The sequence below is a fragment of the Sminthopsis crassicaudata genome, chromosome 1 (assembly GCF_048593235.1).
Source record: "Sminthopsis crassicaudata isolate SCR6 chromosome 1, ASM4859323v1, whole genome shotgun sequence".
Lineage (NCBI taxonomy): Eukaryota > Metazoa > Chordata > Mammalia > Dasyuromorphia > Dasyuridae > Sminthopsis > Sminthopsis crassicaudata.
Genome location: NC_133617.1, coordinates 381799323 through 381826010, shown reverse-complemented (window position 1 = coordinate 381826010; position 26688 = coordinate 381799323). Strand labels below are relative to the sequence as shown.

General features: G+C 32.5%; 1 protein-coding gene across 3 annotated transcripts in view; it reads right to left on the bottom strand.

The window, feature by feature from the left end:
* The window catches only part of WDR7 (WD repeat domain 7), a 472816-nt gene that overhangs the window by 262442 nt on the left and 183686 nt on the right, over positions 1-26688 (bottom strand). For all 3 annotated transcript variants that reach the window (XM_074279428.1, XM_074279427.1, XM_074279429.1), the window contains one exon: positions 14385-14498. In XM_074279428.1, coding sequence (XP_074135529.1) covers positions 14385-14498 — 114 coding nt within the window. The remainder of the gene's footprint in view (positions 1-14384; positions 14499-26688) is intronic.

Below are 26688 nucleotides of genomic sequence, written 5' to 3'. Positions count from 1 at the left end.
ATATCACTTACAAAAGCAAATTGCATTAGTTTATAGACATCTGGAATTTAGAGGGAAAATAGATGTGATCTTTTTTTTTCTTAAAAATGACTCCAAACTGAATAGTAGCTTAACTGCACTGACATCTGCCATTCAAACAGATGTTAACTAATAAATTCTGACAAAGGACAAAACTGTTTATGCAAATTTACTTGGAGACATCTGTTTGAATGACAGATGTCCATCTGAATACAGTTCTGAGCACTGATATCTGACTGCAAAGCACTTTCAGAATTTTTTGTTGAATTGTAAGCATTCACACAAGTAAGAATTAATACACCAATAAAAATGTTATGATCCTATTAAAATGCTAATAAAACATAATAGCCTCATTTAAAAAGGTAACAAATTATTATAAGTTTAAGTTACGAGGTGAAATAAAATCCTCCATTGACAAATTGAGGGCAACATCTTTATGAAAGATTTTACTTAACAGATTTATTTCAAAAAAATAAAAAAAAAATTTTAAAGCATTCATTTTCTTAATAAAAACCCAAACTTTTTGTAGTTAATACTATCTTTCTTAATAATAGGTATTACAATAAAAATGAGATGAGAAATGCAAGAAATAGTGCTTTTTTTTTTTTTTTTTTTTAACTTTGCATTAGAAAGAGCTAAAATCTGCTTCAGATGAAAAAAAAAATCATTTATCTGGTGGTTTTCTATACAATAGCCATTCCTGGATATGGTAGATGGTTTTTCAAGAAGTGATTAAACACAAATTAAAAGGTTCTTTGATCTCCATATGACAGGCTGAGTTAAGGGAATCACATACTGAAATATATGTTGACAGGGCCTGTGTAAGTTTCTCAGGTTTAGTCTAACCTACTTAAATGAAACTCAGCAGGAACTTTGTCCAGGGCCTGACTCTCTTGGCACTCTTATTGTCCTTAACAGTGGGTCATTGGCTTGTTTGCTGGGGGTAGCAGATGGTTTCATTTGTTGTGTACTTCCACTCTTCACTAAATTTTAGGTGGTTAGCTTGGCCAGAGATGAGAGGAAAGTAATACATGGTTGCACCTGTTGCTTTTTTGCTGCAAAGAACACTAAATCCAATAGGAAAAAGAGAGCAAGAAAAAAACTGTTAAATTTTAATTTAGATGCTCAATACAACAGACAGTAAGATGCCTATTGTATGAGATTATAGATTGTTTTCAATTAGTTGTCCTTTTAGTTCTGATGTTATCTTTTATAATTATAATTACATTCTTTAAGTTAATTGCTATAGATGTATTTGAAAGAAAGGTAGATGGCATAAGTATTTTTCAAATATATGAAGAACTCTAATGGAGATTAAAGATAAGACTTATTCAGTTATAAAAGGCAGAAGTATATTCAAAAGGTAGAATTAAAGAGAAATAGATTTAAGCTCAATATAAGGAAGAACTATTTTAATTAAGACTTTCCATAAAGGTAGTGAGCCCCCTATCACTGGGAAGTGTTTAAGCTCAGGTTAAATAATTAGTTGTCAGAGATGTTGATAAAGAAGGGTTCCTACACTGGAAAGGGTTTGAGAATGGAAACTATCATTTATTCTAACCCCAAAGATTCTATGTTACTATATCATGTAACAAAAGCTAGCTATCTAAAAATAAAAGCTATGTGATATCACTTTTTCTCTACCTTTTAATCACACTCTTAATTTAACTACATTTTCTTTTGAAATGTTACTTTTCTTAATTTAAAGTTTTGATTTAGGCATTTTATTATGTAATCTAAATCCATTTGGTTTTAATTAGAGCATTTTATTTTGTTTCTACATAGAGATCTCCAAACAAATATAATATCAAATATAAAGACTCAAAAATTTAAGTTATTAATGGTAATGATGTTTTTTGGAAAATCTAAAGGAAATTATGTTCCCTAAAGAACCAAGAAAGCAAAGTAGAAGGAAATAGTAAGGCTGAGTTCTGACCAATGGCTCTTCAAGATCTATAAAATGTGCCAGCCCAGAAAATCTTCTCCTCCAAAAAAATCATAGTAACTCATCTTTCTAACCCAAGTTAACAAAGAGAGGTTAGAATTCTTTGTCACTAGAAAATAGGCCTAGATAGGATTTCATAAGACTGAACTTTTGAACCTGAAACCTGAATGATGTCCTGTCTTCTCCAGTGATGAACCAGGGCAACAATAGGCCCAAATGAAGATTAGAGGGGCCTGACATTGAACAAGGAGAGGAAACAAGTGCCAAGTGGCAGGTCTATTGTTTTCTACCCAAAGCTAGATAACAGATCCATGGCAAACTAAAGAGGAAAACTGCACCTAAAGGTTGTGGTTTAGGCTGACTAGCAATCATAGGTCATATGTACATAAAATGAGCAAGGAACAAGTAAAAAAGCAATCAGTACCTCAGATCCAGTTCTTAGTCCTAAAAAATTGAAAGCCTACAGTGTAAGAGCAAGGGCATGAAGCCTAAAAGAAAAGAGATCTGGGAATTCTCTTGCTCTAAACCTTTAAACTTTTCACAGCAGTAGAGTGCAGCAAGTCTTTATTAAAGCTCCAACCAAGGGCAGTCCTCACAAGTCAGGAACATGTAAAGCTCAATCCAGTAGGGAAAGTGTCACAATCCTACAATCAAAGCCACACTTATCAAAAAATATATAGCTTGGACAGAAATTCAACTAGAATTCCTGGAGGAGATTAAGCAAGAAGTATTTTTACTTTTGCTTAAGTTAAAAATAAGAGGGAAGAAGCTAGAGGTCAGTAAAATTGTTCTCCAAATTTCCCCCACAAACAGAACAAATTTGTGTCTCGAGAAGAACATAGAAAAGACGACGAACACTGAAAAGAATATGAACACAGGTGAAACACAAAGAAGACTTGGGGCAAAACAGGGGTCCTCCTGGTACAACCCAAGAATACCTGGAAAGATCTCAGACCAGGATTAACACCAAATAGAAACCCTGGGAATAGCTGGGTTTGGCTGGAGTCTCAGCAGGAACCCTAGAAACATCCACTTCCTGGAATTTGTGCAGAGTCTAGAATCTGAATTCTGAAAGACTGAGAAAATCTCGGCTGATTAGGAATGCCAGGCCCACTTGGGCTGCAGAGACATACCCTGGGTGACAAGGAGGCAGAATACCCACTGGGTGCAGAAGCAGTGGAGCAGGGACATTGCTACCTGTAGATACTTACAGGAAGGTGGAGCTTTTGGTTTAGGGTTTTGGTTTGGAGGTTTCAAATCAGAAGAGAAAGCTCAAGAGAGGCTAGAAGCATCATCTCCACATCCCAGGATTAAATAAATACCTCTTGTTAAAAAAAAAAAATGAACTGGCAAAGAAAGACCCTAACCATACAAATTTACTATGAGAATAAGGAAGACTGGGGTTCATCTTCAAAGGAGGATACTTAAGTAAAAAAAGCTTCTTCTATCCCAAAGACTAATGTTAAATGATCTCTGCCCAGAACTTATAGAACTCAAAAAAAGACTTTAAAAATCAACAGAGAGAAATTGAGGAAATTTTTTTTTTTAAAATCCAAGAAAGTAAAGAAGAATATGAAAAAAAATTAACTAGAAAAGGAGATACAGAGTATGAAAGATGAAAATAATTCTTTGAAAATTAGAATTGGGCAAGGAGAAACCAATGAAGTTATAAAAGAACAAGAATAATCAAATAAGAATATAAAGAATGAAAAAAATAGAAAAGAATGTGAAACATCTAATAAGAAAGACAAATCTGAAAAAACAGATAAAGAAGAGAAAATCTAAGAATAACTGGACTACCTGAAAGCTGTAACCAAAATAAAGAATACAATATAGAACAAGAGGAGAAAAATAGAAAAAAAAAAAAAAATACACTGCTTACTATCTCAAAGAGATCCTCTGTGGAAAACACATAGCAATATTATTATCAAATTTCAAAATCCAAAGATCAAAGATAAAATTTTGCAAGAAACAAGGGGAAAAAAAAAACAACAATTCAAGTATAATGGAGCTACAATTAGAATTATATAGGACTTATCAGTAGCCTGAATAAAAAACCACAGGTCCTGGAATCATATATATATCAGAAATTTAAAAAAACTAGGCCTGTGGTAAAAAAAATATATTAACAGTAAAATTATGCATAATATTGAATGAAAAAAAAGGACATTCAATGAAGCTGCAGATTTTCAGTACTTTTAACCAAATCCAAACTCAATAGAAAATTTAACATATAAGAGCCAATATTGAAGATTAGTTTCAAGGAAATTAAAGAGGACAAATTGCTTATGCTTTTTTACATATGTCATATATTTAAGATTAACAATAGTAATTGGGTATATCAAAAGAAACTTTTGGGAAGATGACTATTTATCTGATTGAAAAGCAAAGTTATCTAAATTATGTTGGACAAATAAGATACAGAGGAAGAATAGACACAGAGGCATTAGAAAGGGAAGGCGGGCTCATAGTTCTGAAAACTTAGATCAGAAATGGGTTAGGCAACACTACATATATACCATGAAGTATATAGCACCCTCCAAAATCTATAAAGAAATAAGTGGGGGAAAGATCAGCATATGGGGAAGCAAAGAATGGTAAAAGAAGACAAAGGAGGGTAGGAGAAGGTTAAGTAATAGCAAGACAAGTTAAAAAGCAGAATTAAAGTAGAAGAATTAGAAGAAACAGAAAGAAGAGATATACACAAACACAGGTATAGAATTTATTAGGAAAAAAAAAAGTACAACTAGCAGTCATTGATCTTAGAGTCAAACTTAATAGAATCAACCAAGAGAGAAATCTGTATTATATTTCAGTCATATTAAAATTGTTTTAAATGCATATTTACAAAAGGATAAATGTGTGTGTATTTGTGTGTGTCTGAATATATGTAGATATCCATGCATGTTATTCTACTTGATATATATAAATATATATGTATATGTGTGTGCATCAAGGGTTAGATTTGAATATATGTGTGTGTGATTTTATATATATACATATATGTATACACACACACACACACACACACACACACACATACACACACACACACACATAAATATATCTGTGCTTAACTATAACTTGTTTGGAGGAGGCAGGGGAATGAAAGGGGGGGAAAAGAATAAAGTTAAAACAAGTACACAGCAGAAAACAAAACAAAAAAACAACCTACAAGAAAGCATGGACACTCATGAATATAATTTCTTCAATTATTATATACCCTTTATTGAATCCTCACTGATGTTTTACTTTTTATCTTTTTATATAATAGAAACTTTTAAAAATTAAATTAAAAAATAAGATCTTATAAATGAAATGAAAGTACTATGGAAAATAGTTGGGGGAAATAGGAGTACTTAAGGAGAAAAATGAGAGTATTCAAGGAAAAAAGAAAAATAAATTGGATCTATGAAAGAAAAAAATAAAAGTAAATTAATTGCTCAGGCCAAAAAGCATAAAACTTTATCTAATGATATATACTAGAATGGACAGGGTGATACATACAGAATAAAGGTAAAAGTTTGGAGCAGAATCTACTATGCCTCAGGTGAAGCCAAAAAAGCAGGGGTAGCCATCCTCATCTCAGATCAAGCAAAAACAAAAACTGACTTAATGAAAAGAGATAAGGAAGGGCATTTATATCTTGCTAAAGGGTAGCATAGAAAATTAGGCAATATCAATATTAAACATATACACACCAAGTGGTGCAGCATCTAAATTCTTAAAAGAGAAATTAAGAGAGCTACAAGAAGAAATAGACAGCAAAACTATAATAGTGAGAGATCTCAACCTTGCACTCTCAGAATTAGATAAAGCAAACCACAAAATAAATAAGAAAGAAGTCAAAGAGGTAAATAGAATACCAGAAAAGTTTGATATGATAGATCTTTGGAGAAAGCTAAATGGAGAAAGAAAGGAATACACTTTCTTCTCAGCAGTTCATGGAACCTACATAAAAATTGACCACATATTAGGACATAAAGACCTCAAAATCAAATGCAGAAAGTCAGAAATAGTAAAAGCATTTTTTCAGATCACAATGCAATAAAAATTACATTCAATAAAGAGCCAGGGGAAAATAGACCAAAAAGTAATTGGAAACTAAATAATCTCATACTAAACAATGATTGGGTGAAATAGCAAATCATAGACATAATTAATAACTTCACCCAAGAAAATGACAATAATGAGACACCATACCAAAATGTGTGGGATACAGCCAAAGCAGTAATAAGGGGAAATTTTATATCTCTAGAGGTCTACTTGCATAAAATAGAGAAAGAGAAGGATGAATTGGGCTTACAACTAAAAATGCAAGAAAAGGAACAAATTAAAAACCCCCAGACGAACACGAAACTTGAAATTCTAAAAATAAAAGGAGAGATTAATAAAATTGAAAGTTAAAAAACTATGGAATTAATTAATAAAACTAAGAGTTGGTTCTATGAAAAAAACCAACAAAATAGACAAACCCTTAGTAACTCTGATTTAAAAAAGGAAAGAGGAACAGCAAATTGTTAGTCTTAAAAATGAAAAGGGAGAACTCACCACTAATGAAGAGGAAATTAGAACAATAATTAGGAGTTACTTTGCCCAACATTATGCCAATAAATTCAATAACTTAAACGAAATGGAAGAATACCTTCAAAAATATAGCTTGCCCAGATCAACAATCTTAATAGTCCCATTTCAGAAAAAGAAATAGAACATGCTATTAGCCAACTCCCTAAGAAAAAATCCCCAGGACCAGATGGATTTACATGTGAATTCTACCAAACATTTAAAGAACATTTGAAGGAGTCCTACCAAATTCCTTTTATGACACAGTCATGGTACTGATACCTAAACCAGGTAGGTTGAAAGCAGAGAAAGAAAATTATAGACCAATCTCCCTAATGAATATTGATGCTAAAATCTTAAATAAAATATTAGCAAAAAGACTACAGAAAATCATCCCCAGTATAATACACTATAACCAAGTGGGATTTATACCAGGAATGCAGGGCTGGTTCAATATTAGGAAAACTATTAGCATAATCGACTATACCAATAACCAAACTAACAAAAACCATATGATCATCTCAATAGATGCAGAAAAAGCATTTGATAAAATCCAACTTCCATTCCTACTAAAAACACTTGAGAGTAGAGGAATAAATGGACTATTCCTTAAAATAATAAGGAGCATATATTTAAAACCGTCAGTAAACATCATGTGTAATGGCGATAAACTGGAACCTTTCCTGTAAGGGCCCTTTAAATGGGTGGCACCACAGTGCAACAGGAGATTTGAGTGGCCCAGAAGTAATCTCTGTGAATATAGGACTGCCCTGTGGGTGGGATGCTGTCCATATTGAGATAGCTTCGTAATGGGTGACGACTCTCTCGCTGGTAGGCTGTGTGTGTCACCTCACAGGCCCTTTATAAGCCCACTGCAGACAGCAGTCGCTCTCTTTAACCTGGCTCCCTAACCTGGGGTAGCCAAGCCAAGCCAAGCTGATGGATAGCTGAGAGGTAAGGAGTTTGGTAGAGAACACGTGGGTCTTCAGACCAGGTGTTCACTAAGGAGCTGACAAGTCAAGGCATTATGTGAGTAGGTATAATAAAGGCTTTTAAGATTACACGTGGCTGTTCTTGAGCATGCTACTGGTTATTAAACTATAGATTCAAGAGATCGTGGCCAGAGACCTTTGAAGGCCTCAGAGGAGGCAAGCCAGGTAGAGTTGACATTGCAAAGGTCAGTGGTCAAAGGTACTGTGCTGGGCCTAGGGCAGACTAGTAATTGTAACTGCCAGGAGGGCATGTTACACTTTGCCACAAAGATAAAGTCAGATTTAAATAATTGGAAAAATATTAAGTGCTCTTGGATAGGCTGAGCGAATATAATCAAGATGACAATACTCCTTAAACTAATCTATTTGTTTAGTGCTATACCAATCTATACCAAACTAGAAAAAATAACAACAAAATTCATATGGAAGAACAAAAGGTTGAGAATTTCAAGGGAATTAATGAAAAAAAAAAAAATCAAATGAAGCTGACCTAGCTGTACCTGATCTAAAACTATATTATAAAGCAGCAATCACCAAAACCATTTGCTATTGGCTAAGAAATAGACTAGTTGATCACTGGAATAGGTTAGGTTCACAGGGCAAGATAGTGAATAAAAATAGCAATCTAGTGTTTGACAAATCCAAAGATCTCAACTTTTGGGATAAAAATTCATTATTTGACAAAAACTGCTGAGAAAACTGGAAATTAATATGGCAGAAATTAAGCATGGACCCACACTTAACACCACATACTAAGATAAGATCAAAATGGGTCCATGATTTAGGCATAAAGAACAAGATCATAAATAAATTAGAGGAACATAGGATAGTTTACCTCTCAGACTTGTGGAGGAGGAAGGAATTTATGACCAAAGGAGAACTAGAGACCATTATTGATCACAAAATAGAACATTTTGATTACATCAAATTAAAAAGTTTCTGCACAAACAAAACTAATGCAAACAAGATTAGAAGGGAAGTAACAAATTGGGAAAACATTTTTACAGTTAAAGGTTCTGATAAAGGCCTCATCTCCAAAATATACAGAGAATTGACTCTAATTTATAAGAAATCAAGCCATTCTCCAATTGATAAATGGTCAAAGGATATGAATTTAATTAATATGTGAAATTATATAATTGGATTGGGATCTACTTGGCGGGGGAGAGTGGAGAGACAGAAAGAGACAGAGACAGAGACAGACAGACAGAGAGAGAGAGAGAGAGAGATGGGGAGGGAAGGAAAGAGGGAGAGAGGGAGGGAAAGAGGGAGGTAAGGAAAGAAGGATCATGTATATACACACACATGCATATATTTGTGAAGATAATGCTTGATCAATTTTGTGACCCAAATAATAAAACTCTCTTAAAAAAAAAAAAAAAAAAAAAAAAAAGGCATGGTAACATATATCTGTATCCCAAAAAATTGAGAAGATCATCCTGAGTTTGGAATTCCTAGTCTACTAAGCAATGCTGAATGAATGAAAGGCCAGATAAAAGTCCAGGATTACTATGCAGCCCTCTAGATGAAGCCCCTGGAACAGAAAGCCACCAAGTTGCCTGAAGAAGGTTCAACTGCTCCAAGTTAACAAAAGAGAAAAGGTCAAAACCCTTAAGCCAATCAATACTAGAACTGAGCTGGGAATGGTCACTAAACCTGACTAAGGGAAGGCTTGGCCCAGATTCCCAATCTCTTCAAAAATAAAATAAAAACTTAGTTGAATAAACCAAGAATGTTTACAGTATTCTTTTGCTTTATAAGATCAAATAATTACGTGTATGATTTAGGAAACGTGAAACTTTTTTCAACTACAGGTTCCTTATCTGTAAAATGAGAAATCTGGTTAGATAGATCCATAAACCTAACACTACTGTGATTGTATCAAATATCCAAGCATTTTTAACAAATCAGTTTTGAAAAAAAAAAAAAACTTTGAAAATTTGGGGATGTTGAGGAAATACTAGTACCAGAAGGTACACTAGAGGTATATTTTTGTGAGTCTTTTTTCACAGCACCACAATAAAGACTCACTTGTATGTAATCATTTATAACCATTCCTGCTCCATCATGCACCTGTTTCTATTGCTACCAATGATTATTTACTAGTTTCCAATTCAAGTTGCCAAGAACTTAATGCTAAATTCCCAAAGCTGCATAATCTTCAGTATTGTTCTCTGTGGATTTTTAATTAAATTTTAAATGACACTATAAAGTAACATGAAAAGGATACATGTAAATCAAACTAAAAACTATATAAACAAAAAGAGTAGATGAATAGCAGAAATAATAAAATAGGAAGAATTATATTATTAACTATTGCTAGGAAGGCCATGTTACTATAAAAGCATAATTTCTTTAAATAGATGATAATACCTAAAGTAATTCCATTAAGAGAGGTTAAGTGTTGTTAGATTAGTAATTAAGAAAAATGTTCTCCTAAAACAGAAACATTTTGTATCTTTTGTATTGTGTGAACATTCCACATTTTGTATTTATACCAAATAGAATATATTAATTCCTAAAATTATTGGTGTGAAAGTGATCATTTATTGTTTTTAAAAATGTAACAAAATTAAAGTGTTTGGTGAATTTTTAAGTTAGAAGAAATTTCTGTTGATGAACGCACATTGATAGTACTTTGTAGAGCTGATCAATAGATATTAGCTTTAAAAAGAGAAATAGAAAAAAAAAAGTATACTATTTTTTAAAATGATAAGATGAGGATTTAAACTGCCTCAATCAACATTCAATTTTTTTTCCTCCAGTTTTCCAGCAGTTCTCTTCCAGTTAAAACTATTTATTTCAAATATTAGATCTAATTAGATGTAATTTTTTTTAAATTACATTTACACAGCATTATTCATGTTTCTATACCTTCATAAGGCAATCATGTAGTAAGAAAAAGCTCAAAATTCACATTCTACTTATCACACATAAAACCATCAGAAGGCAACATTTGCATTTCAAATACTAATTCTTTTTTTTTCTCTAAAGGTATGCTTGTTTTTTCTTTTAAATGGATGCTTTGCCTTTAATATAGTTTTAAAAAGTACTTAAATTTAGAAATTAAATAATCTGATACAAATAAAAATCAAATTACAATGAAGAGACTGAAACAATAAAGTAGAATTCTAAAAACCATTTCTGGTTAAGATTTCATAATCATAAAACAAAATAAATAGTAAAACTACTATGACAATATTATTATTTGTATTCTATATACATAAAAATAGATCTGTTCTTACATGGCAAATGAGACAATGGGATAAATCTTCCCCCATAGAGGAAAAATGAGCTAACATGGCCCACTTTCCCTTAAAGCTTCAGTGAAAACAACATAGCAGGCTTCAAAATATGCTTATTATGTCTCATATCACTTCCTCACATTGTGTCCACTATATTTTTCATAATGTAATTTATATAAGCTTCTAGTCAATAAAAAGAAATGTGGTTTTCTTTCAAACCCTCTCAAAAATCTATACACAATTCAATCACATCACATAATCTAAAGGCAATTTGAATCATATATAGACTATAGCATGTGAGTTGCTTTGACAATATATTAAAGAAGTACCTTTTAGTTATTTAGATTCTTTGGATATTGAACATTCTTGACGCTAATAATCATTGTGTAGGCTGGCATTAAAAAAATCAGTTAAAGAAAATCAAATGACATATGTTTGAAACATGATTTATTTTCTTAAGGACTTACATAATATATATTTTAAAATGAAATAGATTTCGCAAAATAGATTCCTTTTTAGATTCTTGGCTTTGTTATTATTAAAATTTAAAAATGTAATGATATAGAATACTACTACCAACTAGTTTTAATAAAATGTATTTCCAAACTTTTATGTGTCATGTGTTTTGGTGTTAAATTACTTTTAACTCAAAACAAAACAAATTGTTCTATCTGACCTAAACATCTTTTTAATTAACCCCTGCTTTTGTGAAATAAAGTAAGATTTTTGTAAAAAAAAAAAAAAAAAAAAGGAAGCAGGAGAACTAACACATGCAAAAATACTGATAGTACAATAGATAAAGTCATATAAGTACTGTAAAGAAAAACTGAAACAGGAGATTAATTTTATTTAGTATTTAACTAAACAACTTCCACAAATACTAACTGACAAACAGTTTTTATTAATTCCAGGGATTTCTGAAAGTTGTTATTTGCTCTGGAATTATTTGGAACTATTTTATTTAATTATTTTCCCCAAAATAATTATTTTCCCCAAATAATTAAATATCTAACCATTTTGAAGTCCATATAACAACAACAACAATAAAAAAACAAAAAAAACAAAACAAAACAAAAAAAAAAAACTATAGTTAGTCATCACAACACAAAACTATCCTTACTTTTATTTGCAAAATTTGTAAATAAGGCGAAAAATAGAACCATCCCAAGTTAGACAACTACATTTGCTGCATGTGGCTCAAATGTTAAAGCTTTGTAACAAAGGCTTTGAGGGTTTGCAACTATCTAGGGAGATCATTAGATTCCTTCAACTCCATTCCCAAAGGAAAAAATTTAAATCCACTCAGGTGGTAAAGGCTTTTGGAAGGGCTCAGCTGAACTAAGATAATAATGGATTACAATGAGATAAGAACAGATGACTCAACAAGTTACATTTTGACATATAACTACTGGTTATATCTGTATGTGTATGTTATATATACACATAACTAATTACACAATGAATTACTTAAATCATAGTTTTAGTTTTATATATAATTTCAACTTTGTCAATTCATAAGTAAAAGTGTTTACAAATCTTAAAAATGGCAATAATCTCCATCTAGTCTTTAAGCTACTTAAGGCTATGACTCTTTTTTATCTTTCTTTGTGTCCCCAATGTCAATTCAATGCCTAACATACAAGTAAATTCTTGATGACTGTTTTAAAATTTACTGTATACATAATTTCAAGTCACATATTTCATCTTAAAATTATTTATTTTCATAAAATTAATAATAGTTTTATGAGACTGTTTAACTTCATAGAATCTTGGTTATATTGTTAGATATTCTTTTCAAGTTTCCATCAAAATGTTTATAAATCTTTCTAGACAAGATAGAATGTTTATGTTATCAATTCAATTGCTTTAAGCATTCAAAAAATTTGCTGAAGAATACCATGTTCATACCTTTAGTCAATTTATTGCTAGGTATTTGCAGATTGTACTTTGGTTTGCCAATAAAGCTGCTGTGCCTAGATAATATTGCTATTTATGATGCAGCTATTTTTTTTCTGATGCATTCATGATACCATCATTACAAAAACAAAAACAAAAACAAAAAAAACAAACCTCCCCAGCTGCATCATATCACATAGTGTTATCTAATAAGAGTTTCCCCATTTTCTATAGTTGTGTAACTGTCCTTTGAGCATTTCTGCTCCCTTGTTTAATCTGTAATCACAACAAATTCACTTCATCACACCACTGTACCTCTATAAAATTATCTCCCAAAATGCACTGTTTACAACTGAATTAAAGCAAATTACCCTCTGATGGTGCCAAAAAAAAAAAAAAAAAAAAAAAAAAAAAAAAAAATTATGCAAGGAAAATACTAATCTTTCTATTTAATACTAAGTAATAATGAAATTTTTCAAGATACATAATGATATCAAGGGCAGTCATAATGAAAAAATAATACTATTATTCAAAAGTTAGACTTGAAGTTGGACTACACATTGGCATCAGTCAGTTTCAAAAAGTGGAATATAATCCCTCTTTTTTCCTAGCTTTTTTTTTTTTTTTTTGGATTATTTAATATTTCAATCCCATGGGAACTATATAGCATTACCCAAAGTATCTTTTTTATATTTAGACTATCTATGCCTTTTACCTATACTACTGCAGGATCTATACTAACTACAGTTAGATGGTGAAATCAAGAGTACTGAGCCTAAAGTCAGTAAGTATTATTTTCTTAAGTTCAAATCCATCTTCAGACACTCACTAGTTAGGTTACCCTGGCCAAGTCACTTAACCCTGTTTGCCTCAATTTTCTTATCTATAAAATAAATTGGAAAAAGAAAGGGGAAACCACTCCAATATCTTTGTCAAGAAAACTCCAAATAGGGGCCATAAAGAGTTGGATGTAACTGAAACAACTAAACAAATTTATACTACTATAATTTATCGTTGTCTTATTCACTTCACTACCTATAGTCTCATATGGTTGTCATTTTATACACACACACACACACACACACACAAAACACCTCTACCATCCTGTTCTATGTCACTATTTCAATGATATATCCAAGACTCCCAATCCCATGGGAGAAAATGCATCAGCACAATCCCTTTATACCTCTTCTACACTCATAAATACAATTTTCTGCCACAAATCCTACAAATTCATTAAAATGTTAATCTCAACAAAGGTATCTTAAGTTTTAAGCTTCTGTGTCAAAAGGAGAGGTTTTTTTTTTTTTTTACTTGCCATTTTACTGTACTTAAACTATATGTTTACCTTATCTAATTACTTAGTCTACATACATATAGTCTAATTACTTAGTCTATATACATTTAGTCTAATTACTTAGTCTATATACATATAGTCTAATTACTTAGACTATATGTTTATCTTGTCTAATTTGTTAGATTTTGAAAGAAATTTCTTGTCTCATCTTTTCTCTATGTACTTCTAGATCCTGAACAACTAGTACTAAATACCTAGTCATCTGATTGACTCATCTTGCATTCTTTGTGTATATTATTAGATTAAAAAATTAACTAAGCTCTTTTAAAATTGTAATTCTTCTCATTTTGAACTGTAACCAGGTGATTAAAAAAAAAAAAAAAGGATTGTGCATATCTTGATAAAGATTATATCATCATCAGAAGTACCTGCTGTGATGTCATCATCAACAAGATCATGCTCTTCTTCTTGGACTTTAGTTTCAGTCCCCAAAGCATCTGGACTGGCATTTGCAGTCTGAATGGATTCTGCTGTCACTCCAGCTAAAATAAGTGAAATAATAAACACTGAGTTTAATAAAATGGAAGAAAAATGGTGGGGAGAAAAACTTCCAAGTTATCTGAACTTGTTTACAGTAATCAAACCATTACAGAAGATGATTAATATATATGCAGAGCTACACAAAGACAATAAAAAAGCTGTATATATGCCTATATACATTTTAAGAACACTAAACTAATTTCTGATAGAGTTGAGCATTATTAAAAAAAAATGGGGAGATAAAGTAAAATTAGGCCAATTTTGCAGATGAGAAAACTGAGGCTAGGGAGCGAATGACTAGTTCAGCTATTAATACAATTAATACAGATCAAAGCCTGAACAGATATACACTACTAGCTATGGTGTTAATTCCTTTCTTTTGCCAATACAAATCCTAAAAAAAATGAATAGAACTAGAAACATTACAAGAACAATAAGATACAAAGCCACCTATTCTTATTATTTAGCTATTAGTTGTTTTAATAAAGATCACCCTAAAGACAGTTTTCCACAGAAGCCAAAATACTACTATCTTAATTAATCAAGGAATATTTTTAAAGTACTTAAAAGTCCCTTTCACTAGATCCTTTGACTGGAAGGCAGGACCATGGGCTAAAGAGCTACTTTGTAAAGAAAGAGGTACTTTTACTCAGCATAGCTGTTCTTCCCATTTCCCAGCAAGTTACACAGCTTTGGAACTTCTGCTTAAGTCTCCATCACTGAGTATCTTCTCTTCAAGTCCAGTTTCTCCACTTTCTTTTGTTGTTTGTTATTATTAGATACTAAGTTCCTTGAAGGCAATGACTATTTTTATTTGTAGCTATATCCCCAGTACTTAGTTGCCAAGGCTTAATAGTAAAAGCTTAATAAATATTTATTAACTGACAGATCTACTATAATCTACTATATACTGTGAATATGAAAGACAAAAGTGAAAGTGCCCCAGTTCTTAAGAATTTGACATTCTATCAGAAAGTACACGTACAAATAAGGAGCATTCCAAAAATATCTGCCACAACTATCTGCCCCAACTATCTGCCCCTCCCTCCAGCCAAAAAACCAAAAATCTGGGACATAATCTTCTACAAGTTTAAACAGGATCTAGGGGAAGAAAGGCACAAGGATATTTCTGGTTAAATGGCTGCCTAAATGGAGACAGCCTGCTCAATTCTAAATGTATTCCAAGAAAAACCTGAAATAAATACCTGATTCAAATAATAAAGAAATCAGATGAGAAAATGTTCTTGTCTCTCTCCCCCCAACAGATGCGAGTATTTAACCTCTTAAAAATTAAGGACTTTAACTACAACTGCTTTATGTCTTTGTTTCTAAAATTCAAAGATGTTCTCACATTATAAAGATATTGGGACATGAATAAATCTTATGAGCTGCATTAATCAGGGTTGGGTGATTGATTTAATTTTCTACATCATTTCTGCATCTAATGAGGTGAGAATCCCCAGTTTTTCAAATAAATTCTGATTTGGAAAAAATTTTGAGACCATGCTCTCTTATCTTACCATGTTTCCATCTTTTTCCCTAAAAAAATCACAAGTTGGTAAAGGAAATTAATGTGAAAACAAAGTCATAATCTTGACTAGATACTGCACTAGTACAATAAGCTGTGGCCACATCTAGCCAAAGATTTTTTAAATTAAGGGTAACTCATTAACTTAACTAGTAACTAGTAATAGTAACTAGTAAAAGCATTAGCAAGAATTTTAGTACAAATAAGTGATATAATGTCAACTATCATAGGGATAGATACAAAAGGAACAGAATGGGGTGCTAAGGGTAAATTTTGTCTAAATCAAAAATTTTACCTTAGATTATCACTGACTCAGTTACTTTAAATTAGTAGATGGGTTCATGGTACAGACATAAAGGGTAAATACTCTTAGCAAATTAGGAGATCAAAGGATAGTTTACCTGTCAGAATTTTGAAGAAGGAAGTAATTTATGACCAATTAAGAATTAGAGAACATTATGAAAAGTATAATTTTGATTATATTAAATTTAAAAGTTTTTACATAAACAAAACTAATGCAGACAAAATTAGAAGGAACAGCAATGAGAAATGATTTTATATCAATATTTCTGATAAAGGTCTCATTTCTCAACCATATGGAGAATTGATTAGAATTTATAAGAATACAAGTCATTCCCCAATGGATGTAGATGGTCAAAGAATAGGAACAGGAAGTTTTCAGATAAAGAAATTAAAACTATCTGTAGTCATATGAAAAAATGTTCTAAATTACTATTAGTTAAAAAAATGCAAATTAAAACAATTCTGAGGTACTATCTCAAAGCTGTAAGATTGGCTAAGATGACAGAAAAGAAAATGATAAATCTGATAAATGTTGGACAGGATGGGGGAAAACTTGAAAACTAATGAACTACGGATGAAGTTGCAAATTGATTGACAACTATTCTGGAGAGCAATTTGGAACTATGCCCAAAATGCTTATAAAATTGTGCAGACATACTCTTTGATCCAGCAATACCAATAGTGGGTCTTTATCCTAAAGAGAGTCTTAAAAAAGGGAAAAGGGCCCACATGTACAAAAATATTTGTAGGGTTCTTATGGTAGCAAGGAATTGGAAATTGAGGGGAAGCCCATCAATTGGAGAATAGTTGAACAAGTTGTGACAAATGAATACAATGAAATACTCTTATAAGAAATGATGAGAAAATGGATTTGAGAAAAAACTTAGTCTTATTTGAATTGATGCTGAGGAAGTGAGCACAATCAGAACATTGTATACAGCAATAACAACAATGTGTGATGATTAACTATGATAGACTTGTCAGTAATACAGTGTTCTCCAAGATAATTCCATATGACTTGTGATGGAAAATGCCATCACATCCAGAGAAATAATTAGAGAGACTGAACACAGATCAAAGCAAACTATTTTCATTTTTTTGTTTGTTTTTTATTTCTAGTGTTGTTTTTTCCCCTTTTATTCTGATTTTTGTTTCTTGCACAACATAACTAATATGGAAATATGTTTTAAATGATTGTATAAAAACTATATCAAATCACTCATTTTGGGGAATGGAGTGGAAACAAAGGGAGGGAGAAAAGATTTAGAATTCAAAAATCTTATAAAAATGAATCCTGAAACAGAAAGATTATACAATGATCAATTCAGACGGATGTGGCTCTTTTCAATAGCAATGTGGTCTTGTGATGAAAAGAGCCATCTGCATCCAGAGAGAAGACTGTAGGAACTGAGTGTGGATCACAACATAGTATTTTCATTTTTGTTGTTTGCTTACAATTTGTTTTCCTTATCATTTTTTCCCTTTTTGATCTGATTTTTCTTGTGTAACATGACAATTGTGGAAATATATAAAGAAGAATTGCACATGTTTAACATAAAGGATTACTTGCCATCTAGGAGAAGTGGGGAGAAGGGAAGGAAAAAAATTTGTAACATAAAAAGTTTTGCAAAGATGCAATCAGAGCTTTAAAAAAATTTTTTTAATTAAAAAAATGAATACTGAAAAAAATAGTCTTTGCTTATACCTGGAAAAAATAAAAGTATAAAAGTGTGAAAAAAAAAAGTATTTATATAGTGCTTATTAAGTATCAGATACTGTATTAAGTGCTTTTGCAAATATTATCTCATTTGATCTTCACTACAACCCTGGTAAGTGTTACTATTAATCTATTTTACAAGTGACTAAACAGAAACAAACAGAAGTTGAGTCACTTGCTTAGAGGCATTCAGACAGTAAGTGTCTGAGGCCACATTTGAACTCAACTTTTCCTAACTCCAATTCACTTTGACATCAGCTAAAAAAATAACAATATCAATGAAAAGCATGAACTTTGACCAATGATTATTACAGGTGATTATTACATCATTGTTCACACTACACCCATTCTTCCAGTCTCCCAGTGTCACAACCTCAGCACTCTGCTCAACACCTCACTCTCCCTCACATGATACATCTCCTCACTTGCCAAATCATGCCCTTTCAAACCTCTTATACCTCTCATATCTAGCCCTTTCTTTTCATTTACACAATTACCGCATTTTTGGGGTTTTTGTTACTCCTCATCTGGAGTACTGTATTGGTCTTCTCACTTCCTCAACTCTCCTACTCTAATCTACTCTGAATTATAAAACTGTTATAGTAATTTTCTGTTACTATGAATGTGGCTACATATCACTTCTCTGCTGAAGCAAGAGAGGGAGGGAAGCACAGGAAGGAAGCAGAAATGGAACTACCAAACACCAAGAACTGTGCTAAGTATGGGAATAAAATTTAACCAAAAGAAAAACAAAGTTTACATTCTTGAGGGAAGAAAATACACAAAATGGGTTGGAACTCAGGGAGAGGAAGGTATATTTGTTTAAGGCATGTGATTTTCAAGTGTAGAAGTAAGAATCAGAGCCAAAAAGAGAATGATTGCTGGCTAGGCCTCTCCGTAAAAAGGAAGTTCCAAGAAAAGGAGTCTAACAGGAGGATATTTCAGGGTTAAAAAGGCTATAGGAATGATTGGATTAGCCAGGGCAAAGAGGCCTGCCTCCCCAGTCTTTAGAAAAAAGGTTCCAAGATAATTTAAAAGTTGAGGAATGGATTCTAAGTCAGGAACATTTCAATACTTTTTGGTACAGGCAAAGTGACTTTCTATTCCTTATCCACAGCATTTTACTTCCTATTACCCTCCTATCTAAAATGTAAATTCTCCTTACCTCAGGCTCAAAGATTCCTTTACTTCCTTCAAATTTCAATTTAAGTGTGAACTTCCACATGAATTTTTCCCAATGCACTTCTTATTATCTTTCCAATCTTCTATTTAATTAAATTGCATTTATTTTATGTGTATGTATACAATCAGTATTTCTCAACATATATAAATGTTGTCTCCCTCAATATAATGTAAATTTCTGAAGAACAGGATTTGGTTCTTTTTTTTTTTTTCTTCTCACATGTATATGTAGTATTTAACACAGATCTGGCCCATATTTTGCCCTTAATGCTTATTGTTTGACTGATTTTTTATTTGAAGCCAAGGAAGCTCATTGACTATGAAACAAAATCACAAACAATTGTCTGAAAAAGAATAACTGTAAACCAATATAACAGTCCACACGTATAGTAAGCATACATGGAAAAATGATCAAATATGAATCTATTACCACTTAAAGATTCTCATTATCTAACATAAACTAGCATCATTTTCAAAAACATACAACTTACAAATTTATCTTCCCCCCACATCCCAAACAGAAGAAAATTTGAAATCTTATGATTTCAAGTGAAATTTTCTATAAAATGAAGTTCAAACCTCTATTTCCTGTTTCATTTCAATGTGATTGCTTTACAACTTTGTCTCACAATGTGATTCAAGAATACAAAATTTCAAGAGCAGAGCCAAGATGGTGGAGAGGACACATGTGCCTTTCTGAGCTCTCCTCTACCCGCAAACTATTTTTACAAAACTCAGCCTCTGAATTAGTGCTTGACTTTCAGAACCCACGAATATTGGGAGTACAACACATTACCAGAAGATAATCTCAAAATTCACCAGAAAGGTCTGTTTTTGGTCACTCGCGGGACCAAATAAATGGGAGTAGGCCAGGCACAGATAGGCAGTGAGAGCATGGGGAACAGCCCACACTGAGCAACTGGAGGGGGACAGTGTGTGGTCTTTCCAGGCTGAAAATCTGCAGGGAGAACTCTGTGTCAGCAACTCTGCCCTGGCAGCAAGCAGAGAAGCTGAACACAGAAGGTACACGACAACCCAAAATGCTGGAGATTCTTGGGATTTGGCAGCAGCCACCCAGCACCAGGAGGGACTCAACTGCTAATCCCAGTGCAGTCCCTGGGCACAGACACTGCTGTCCCACTGCCACTTCACTGCCACTTCCTATTGTCTGTAGAGGAAGATTAGAAATACTTTATCCTATAAGCAGACTGCAACATTTTTCTTGTTTTTGTTTGTTTGTTTTAAATGAGTAAAAAGGCAAAGTGGGCTCTAACTATAGATAGCTTCTATACTGAAAGAGAGCAGATTTCAAACCATGAGGAGACTAAAAACAGGTTGCCTATAGATGAAAACCCAAAGATAGATATGATCTGGTCCCCACCTTATAAGGCTCTCATAGAAGAAAATAAAAAGAATCTCAAAATGAGAGCTAGAAGAAAAATGGGGAAAAGAAAAGAAAGCTTTGCAAGAGGGTCTGGATAAGTCATTACTAATTAAAAGATAGAGTGGAAAAAGAAACCAACTCCTTGAAAAACAGAATTTGTGAACTGGAAAAATGTAGACAGTCATAGTGAGGTATAAGACCCTTCAGACCAGAGGAAACCTGCTGACAGTATCTGCTTTGGCTCCCCATCTCCCCTAAGGGATCTCAGCCTTCCTGAGAAGTCAGAGGGTGATGACAACCTATGTTGTGATTAAAGTAGAGTGATAGCAGGTGGAAGAGTGATACCAGGTGGAAGAGTGATACCAGGTGGCAAAGTACTACAATAGCAAGTTGTTTATGTGGTCCCATGTGCTCAGTGTTTTTGTTACATTATAAAAAGGGGAAAGTTCTTGAAATAAACAGACTCCATTTTCCTACCATCCTCAGGAGTCCTGCCGCATCACTTCATAACTAAGAAGGTATATTTAATCACCCTGGGCTCTAAAAAGCAACAGTGTGTTTTGTTATCCCATCTTGGGGGATCTAGAAATCAGGACACAATAGAAAAAGAAAATAACTCCTTAAAAAATAAAATTGGCAAAATGGAAAAAAATTTCATAGAACAAAATAGCTCATTTAAAAACTCAATTGGATAATTACAAAAAGAAATTTTAAAAGTAAATGAAGAAAATAATGTAGTAAAAATGAGAATGGAATAAATGGAAATGAATGACTTGAGGAGACACCAAAAATCAGTCAAGCAAAACCAAAAAAAGAAAAAATTAAGAAAAAAGTGCTAAATGCCTACTTGGGAAAACAATAGACCTGAAAAATAGATCTAGAAGAGATAATCTAAATATTATTGGACTCCCTGAAAATTATGATGAAAAAAAATTGCCTAGACACTATTTTTCATGAAATCATCAAAGATAACTGCCCAGAGGTCATAGAATCAGAAAGTAAAATATCCACTGAAAAAATTCACTTATTGAAGGAGATCCCAAAATTAAAACCCCAGGAAATATTGTGCCTAAATTCCAGAACTATCAGACCAAGGAAAAAATACTACAAGCAGCCACAATAAGGATTACTCAGGATCTAGCAGCTTCCACATTAAAGGATCAAAGACCCTGGAATCCAATATTCCAAAAAGCTAAGGAACTTGGTAAGCAGCCAAGAATAACTTACCCAACCAAACTGAGCATTTTCTTCCAGGGAAGACAATGGACATTCAATGATTAGGTGAATTTATTTATTTACTACAAAAAAAATCAGAGCTAAACAAAAAATTTGACCTCCAAATATAGGATTCAAGGGAAGCATAAAAAGGTAAAAAGAACTCTTGACAATGGTAATTCTGTTACAGGTATATATAAAGAGTACATTTATAACTTGGTTTTACTGTTATAATATAAAGAAGGAACTAGAGGTGGAAAGGAAAATTGTACCAGAAAAAGGGAAAAGTGGAGGTACTACATCTCATGAAGGGGCAAAGGAAACCTATTATATCTGAAGGAAAGAAAGGAGGGGGAGGAACATTGTGTGAATCTTAATCTCATCATAATTGTCTCAAAGAGAAAATATTGGACATATTTGGTTTACAGAGAAACTTCTCTCACCACATTAAAAAGTGGGAGGGGAAAAGCAAAAAGGGAAAGGGTAGGATAAATAGAAAGGGAATACAGAAATAGTAATTTGGGGATAACAAGAAGGCAGGAAATACAGAATTAGCAGTTTTAACCATAAATGTGAATGGGGTAAACTTCCCCATAAAGCGGAGACAGATTGCAGACTGGATTAAAAGCCAGAATCCCACAATATGTTGTTCACAGGAAACATATTTGAAGCAGGCCAATACATACAAAATAAAGGTAAAAGGTTGGAGCAGAATCTACTATGCTTCAGGTGAAGTCAAAAAAGCAGGCGTAACCATCCTGATCTCAGATCAAGCAAAAGCAAAAACTGACCTAATTAAAAGAGATAAGGAAGGGCACTATATCTTGCTAAAGGGTAACATAGAAAATGAAGCAATATCAATATTAAACATATATGCACCAAGTGGTATAGCATCTAAATTTCTAAAGTAGAAGTTAAGAGATCTGCAAGAAGAAATAGACAACAAAACTATTATAGTGGAATCTCAACTTAGCACTCTCAGAAGCAGATAAATCAAACCACAAGATAAACAAGAAATAAGTTAAAGACGTAAATACAACACTAGAAAAGTTAGGTATGATAAATGTTTGAAGAAAACTAAATTTAGGAGACAGAAAGTATACTTTTCAGCAGTTATGGAACCTATACAAAAATTGACTTTATATTAGCACATAAAAACCTCAAATTAAAATGCAAAATGGCAAAAATAGTAAATGAATCCTTTTCAGATCACGATGAAATAAAACTTATATTCAATAAAAAGCTAGGGGAAAATAGACTAAAAAGTAATTGGAAACTAAATAATCTCATCCTAAAGAATGAATGGGTGAAACAGAAAATCATAGACACAATAATTTCACCCATGAGAATGACAATAATGAGACGACATACCAAAATATGTGGGATGCAAAATGGTAATAAGGGAAAATTTTATATCTCGAGAGGCTTACTTGCATGAAATAGAGTAAGAGAAAATCATTGAATTAAGCTTGCAACTAAAAAAGGTAGAAAAAGAGCAAACTAAACCCCCACATCAAACACTAAACTTGAAATTCTAAAAATAAGGGATTAATAAAACAAAGTTTAAAAAAACTATTGAATTAATAACTAAAACTAAGATTTGGTTCTATGAAAAAAACAACAAAATAAACACTTGGCAAATTTGATAGAAAAAGGAAAGAGGAAAATCAAACTGTAAATCTTAAAAAAGAAAAGGGAAAACCCTCCATTAATGAAGAGGAAATTAGAGCAATAATTAAGAGTTACTTTGCTCAACTTTATGCCAATAAATTTGATGACTTAAATGAAATTAGATGAATACCTTCAAAAATATAGGTTGCTCAGATTGAAGAAGTAAATAGGTTAAACAGTCCCATTTTAGAAAAAGAAATAGAACAAGCTCCCTAAGAAAAAATCCCCAGGGCCAGACACATTTACATGTGAATTCTACCAAACATTTAAAGAACAATTAACTCCAATGTTATATAAACTATTTGAAAAAATAGGGAATGAAGGCATCCTACCAAATTCCTTTTATGATACAGACAAGGTACAGATATCTAAACCAGGTAGGATGAAAACAAAGAAAGAAAATTATAGACCAATCTCCCTAATGAACATGGATGCAAAAATCTTAAATAAAATATTAGCCAAAAAATCACAGAAAATCATCCCTTGGATAATACACCATAAACAAGTAGGATTTATAACAGGAATGCAGGACTGGTTCAATATTAGGAAAACTATTAACATAATTAACTATATCAATAACCAAATTAACAAAAACCACATGATCATCTCAATAGCTGCAGAAAAGCACTTGATAAAATCCAACACCCATTCCTATTAAAAACACTAGAGGGTATAGGAATAAATAGACTTTTCCTTAAAATAGTCATCTATCAATAAGCATCATATGTAATGGTGATAAACTGGAACCATTCCCAATAAAATCAGAAGTGAAACAAGGTTGCCCACTATCACCATTACTATTCAATATTGTATTAGAAATACTAGTTTCACCAATAAGAAGTGAAAAAAAGATTAAAGGATTTAGAGTAGGTAATGAGGAAACTAAATTAACACTCTGCAGATAAGATGATGGTAAACTTAGAGAACCCAAGAGATTCTACTAAAAAGCTATTAGAAATAATCCACAACTTTAGCAAAGTTGAAGGATGCAAAATAAATCCACATAAACGATCAGCATTCTTTTTTTAATAGCTTTTTATTTATAAGATATATGCATGGGTAATTTTTCAGCATTGACCCTTGCAAAACTTTCTGTTCCAACTTTTCTCCTCCTTCTCCCTACCCCCTTCCCCCAGATGGCAATTAGACCAATACATGTTAAATATGTTAAAGTATATGTTAAATACAATATATGTAAACATATCCGTACAGTGATTTTTCTGCACAAGAAAAATTGGACTTAGAAATAAGATAAAATTAACCTGAGAAGGAAATCAAAATTGCAAACAGACAAAATCAGAGGAATTGGAAATGCTATGTTGTGGTTCACAATCATTTCCCAGAGTTCTTTTGCTGGGTGTAGCTGATTCTCTTCATTATAGAACAAATGGAACTGATTTGGTTCATTTCATTGTTGAAGAGAGCCACATCCATCAGAATTGGTCATCATATATAGTATTGTTGTTGAAGTATATAATGATCTCCTTGTTCTGCCCATTTCACTCAGTATCAGTTCATGTAAGTTTCTCCAGGCCTTTCTGAAATCATTCTGCTGGTCATTTCTTACAGAACAATAATATTCCATAACATTTATATACCACAATTTATTCAGCCTTTCTCCAATTGATGGGCATCCATTCAAATTCCAGTTTCTAGCCACTACAAAAAGGGTTGCCACAAACATACAGGTCCCTTTTCCTTCTTTAAGATCTCCAGTAGTAACACTTCTGGATCAAAGGGTATGCACATTTTGATAACTTTTTGAGTTATTGCTCTCCAGAATGGCTGCACGTATTCACAATTCCACCAATAATGTATCACTGTCCCAGTTTTCCCACATCCCCCAAACATTCAGCATTATCTTTTCCATTCATCAGCATTCTTATACATCACTAACAAAATCCAACAGCAAGAAATACAAAGAGAAATTCCATTTAAAATAACTGTTGAACATGTAACATGTATTGGTCAACCTGCCATCTGGGGGAGGGGGTAGGGCAAGGAGGAGAAAAATTGGAACAAAAGGCTTGGCAATTGTCAGTGCTGTAAAATTACCCATGCATATATCTTGTAAATAAAAAACTATAATAAAAAATAAAATAACAAAATAAAATAACTGTTGATAATATAAAATATTTGGGAATCTACCTGCCACGGGAAAGTCAGAAACTATATACATGAAGCGAAACTACAAAACAATTTCCACACAAATAAAGTCAAATCTAAACAACTGGAAAAATATTAAGTGCTCTTGGATAGGTTAAGTATGAATACATTGTTGGTGGAGTTGTGAAAGAATCCAGCCATTCTGGAGAGCAATCTGGAACTATGCCCAAAAAGTTATCAAACTGTGCATACCCTTTGATCCAGCAGTGCTACTACTGGGCTTATATCCCAAAGAAATACTAAAGAGGGGAAAGGGACCTGTGTGTGCCAAAATGTTTGTAGCAGCTCTTTTCGTAGTGGATAGAAACTGGAAGATGAATGGATGTCCATCAATTGGAGAATGGTTGGGTAAATTATGCTATATGAAGGCTATGGAATATTATTGCTCTGTAAGAAATGACCAGCAGGATGAATTCAGAAAGGCTTGGAGAGACTTGCATAAACTGTTGCTGAGTGAAATGAACAGAACCAGAAGATCGTTGTACACTTCAACAACAATACTGTATGAGGATGTATTCTGATGGAAGTGGATATCTTCAACATAAAGAAGATTCAACTCACTTCCAGCTAATCAATGATGGACAGAAACAACTACACCCAGAGAAGGAACACTGGGAATTGAATGTAAAATATTAGCACTACTGTCTATCTACCCAGGTTACTTATACCTTCGGAATCCAATACTTAACGTGCAACAAGAAAATTGGATTTACACACATATATTATATCTAGGTTATACTGTAACACATGTAAAATGTATGAGATTGCCTGTCATCTAGGGGAGGGAGGGGAAAATCTGGAAAAATGAATACAAGGGATAATATTATAAAAAAAATTACTCATGCATATATACTATCAAAAAATGTATAATTATAAAATTAATTTAAAAAAAGAAAGAAAATATAAGATGACAATACTATCTAAATTAATCTATTTATTTAGTGCTATACCAATCAAACTCCCAAGAAACTAATTTAATGACCTAGAAAAAAAAACAAAAAACAAAATTCATCTGGAAGAACAAAA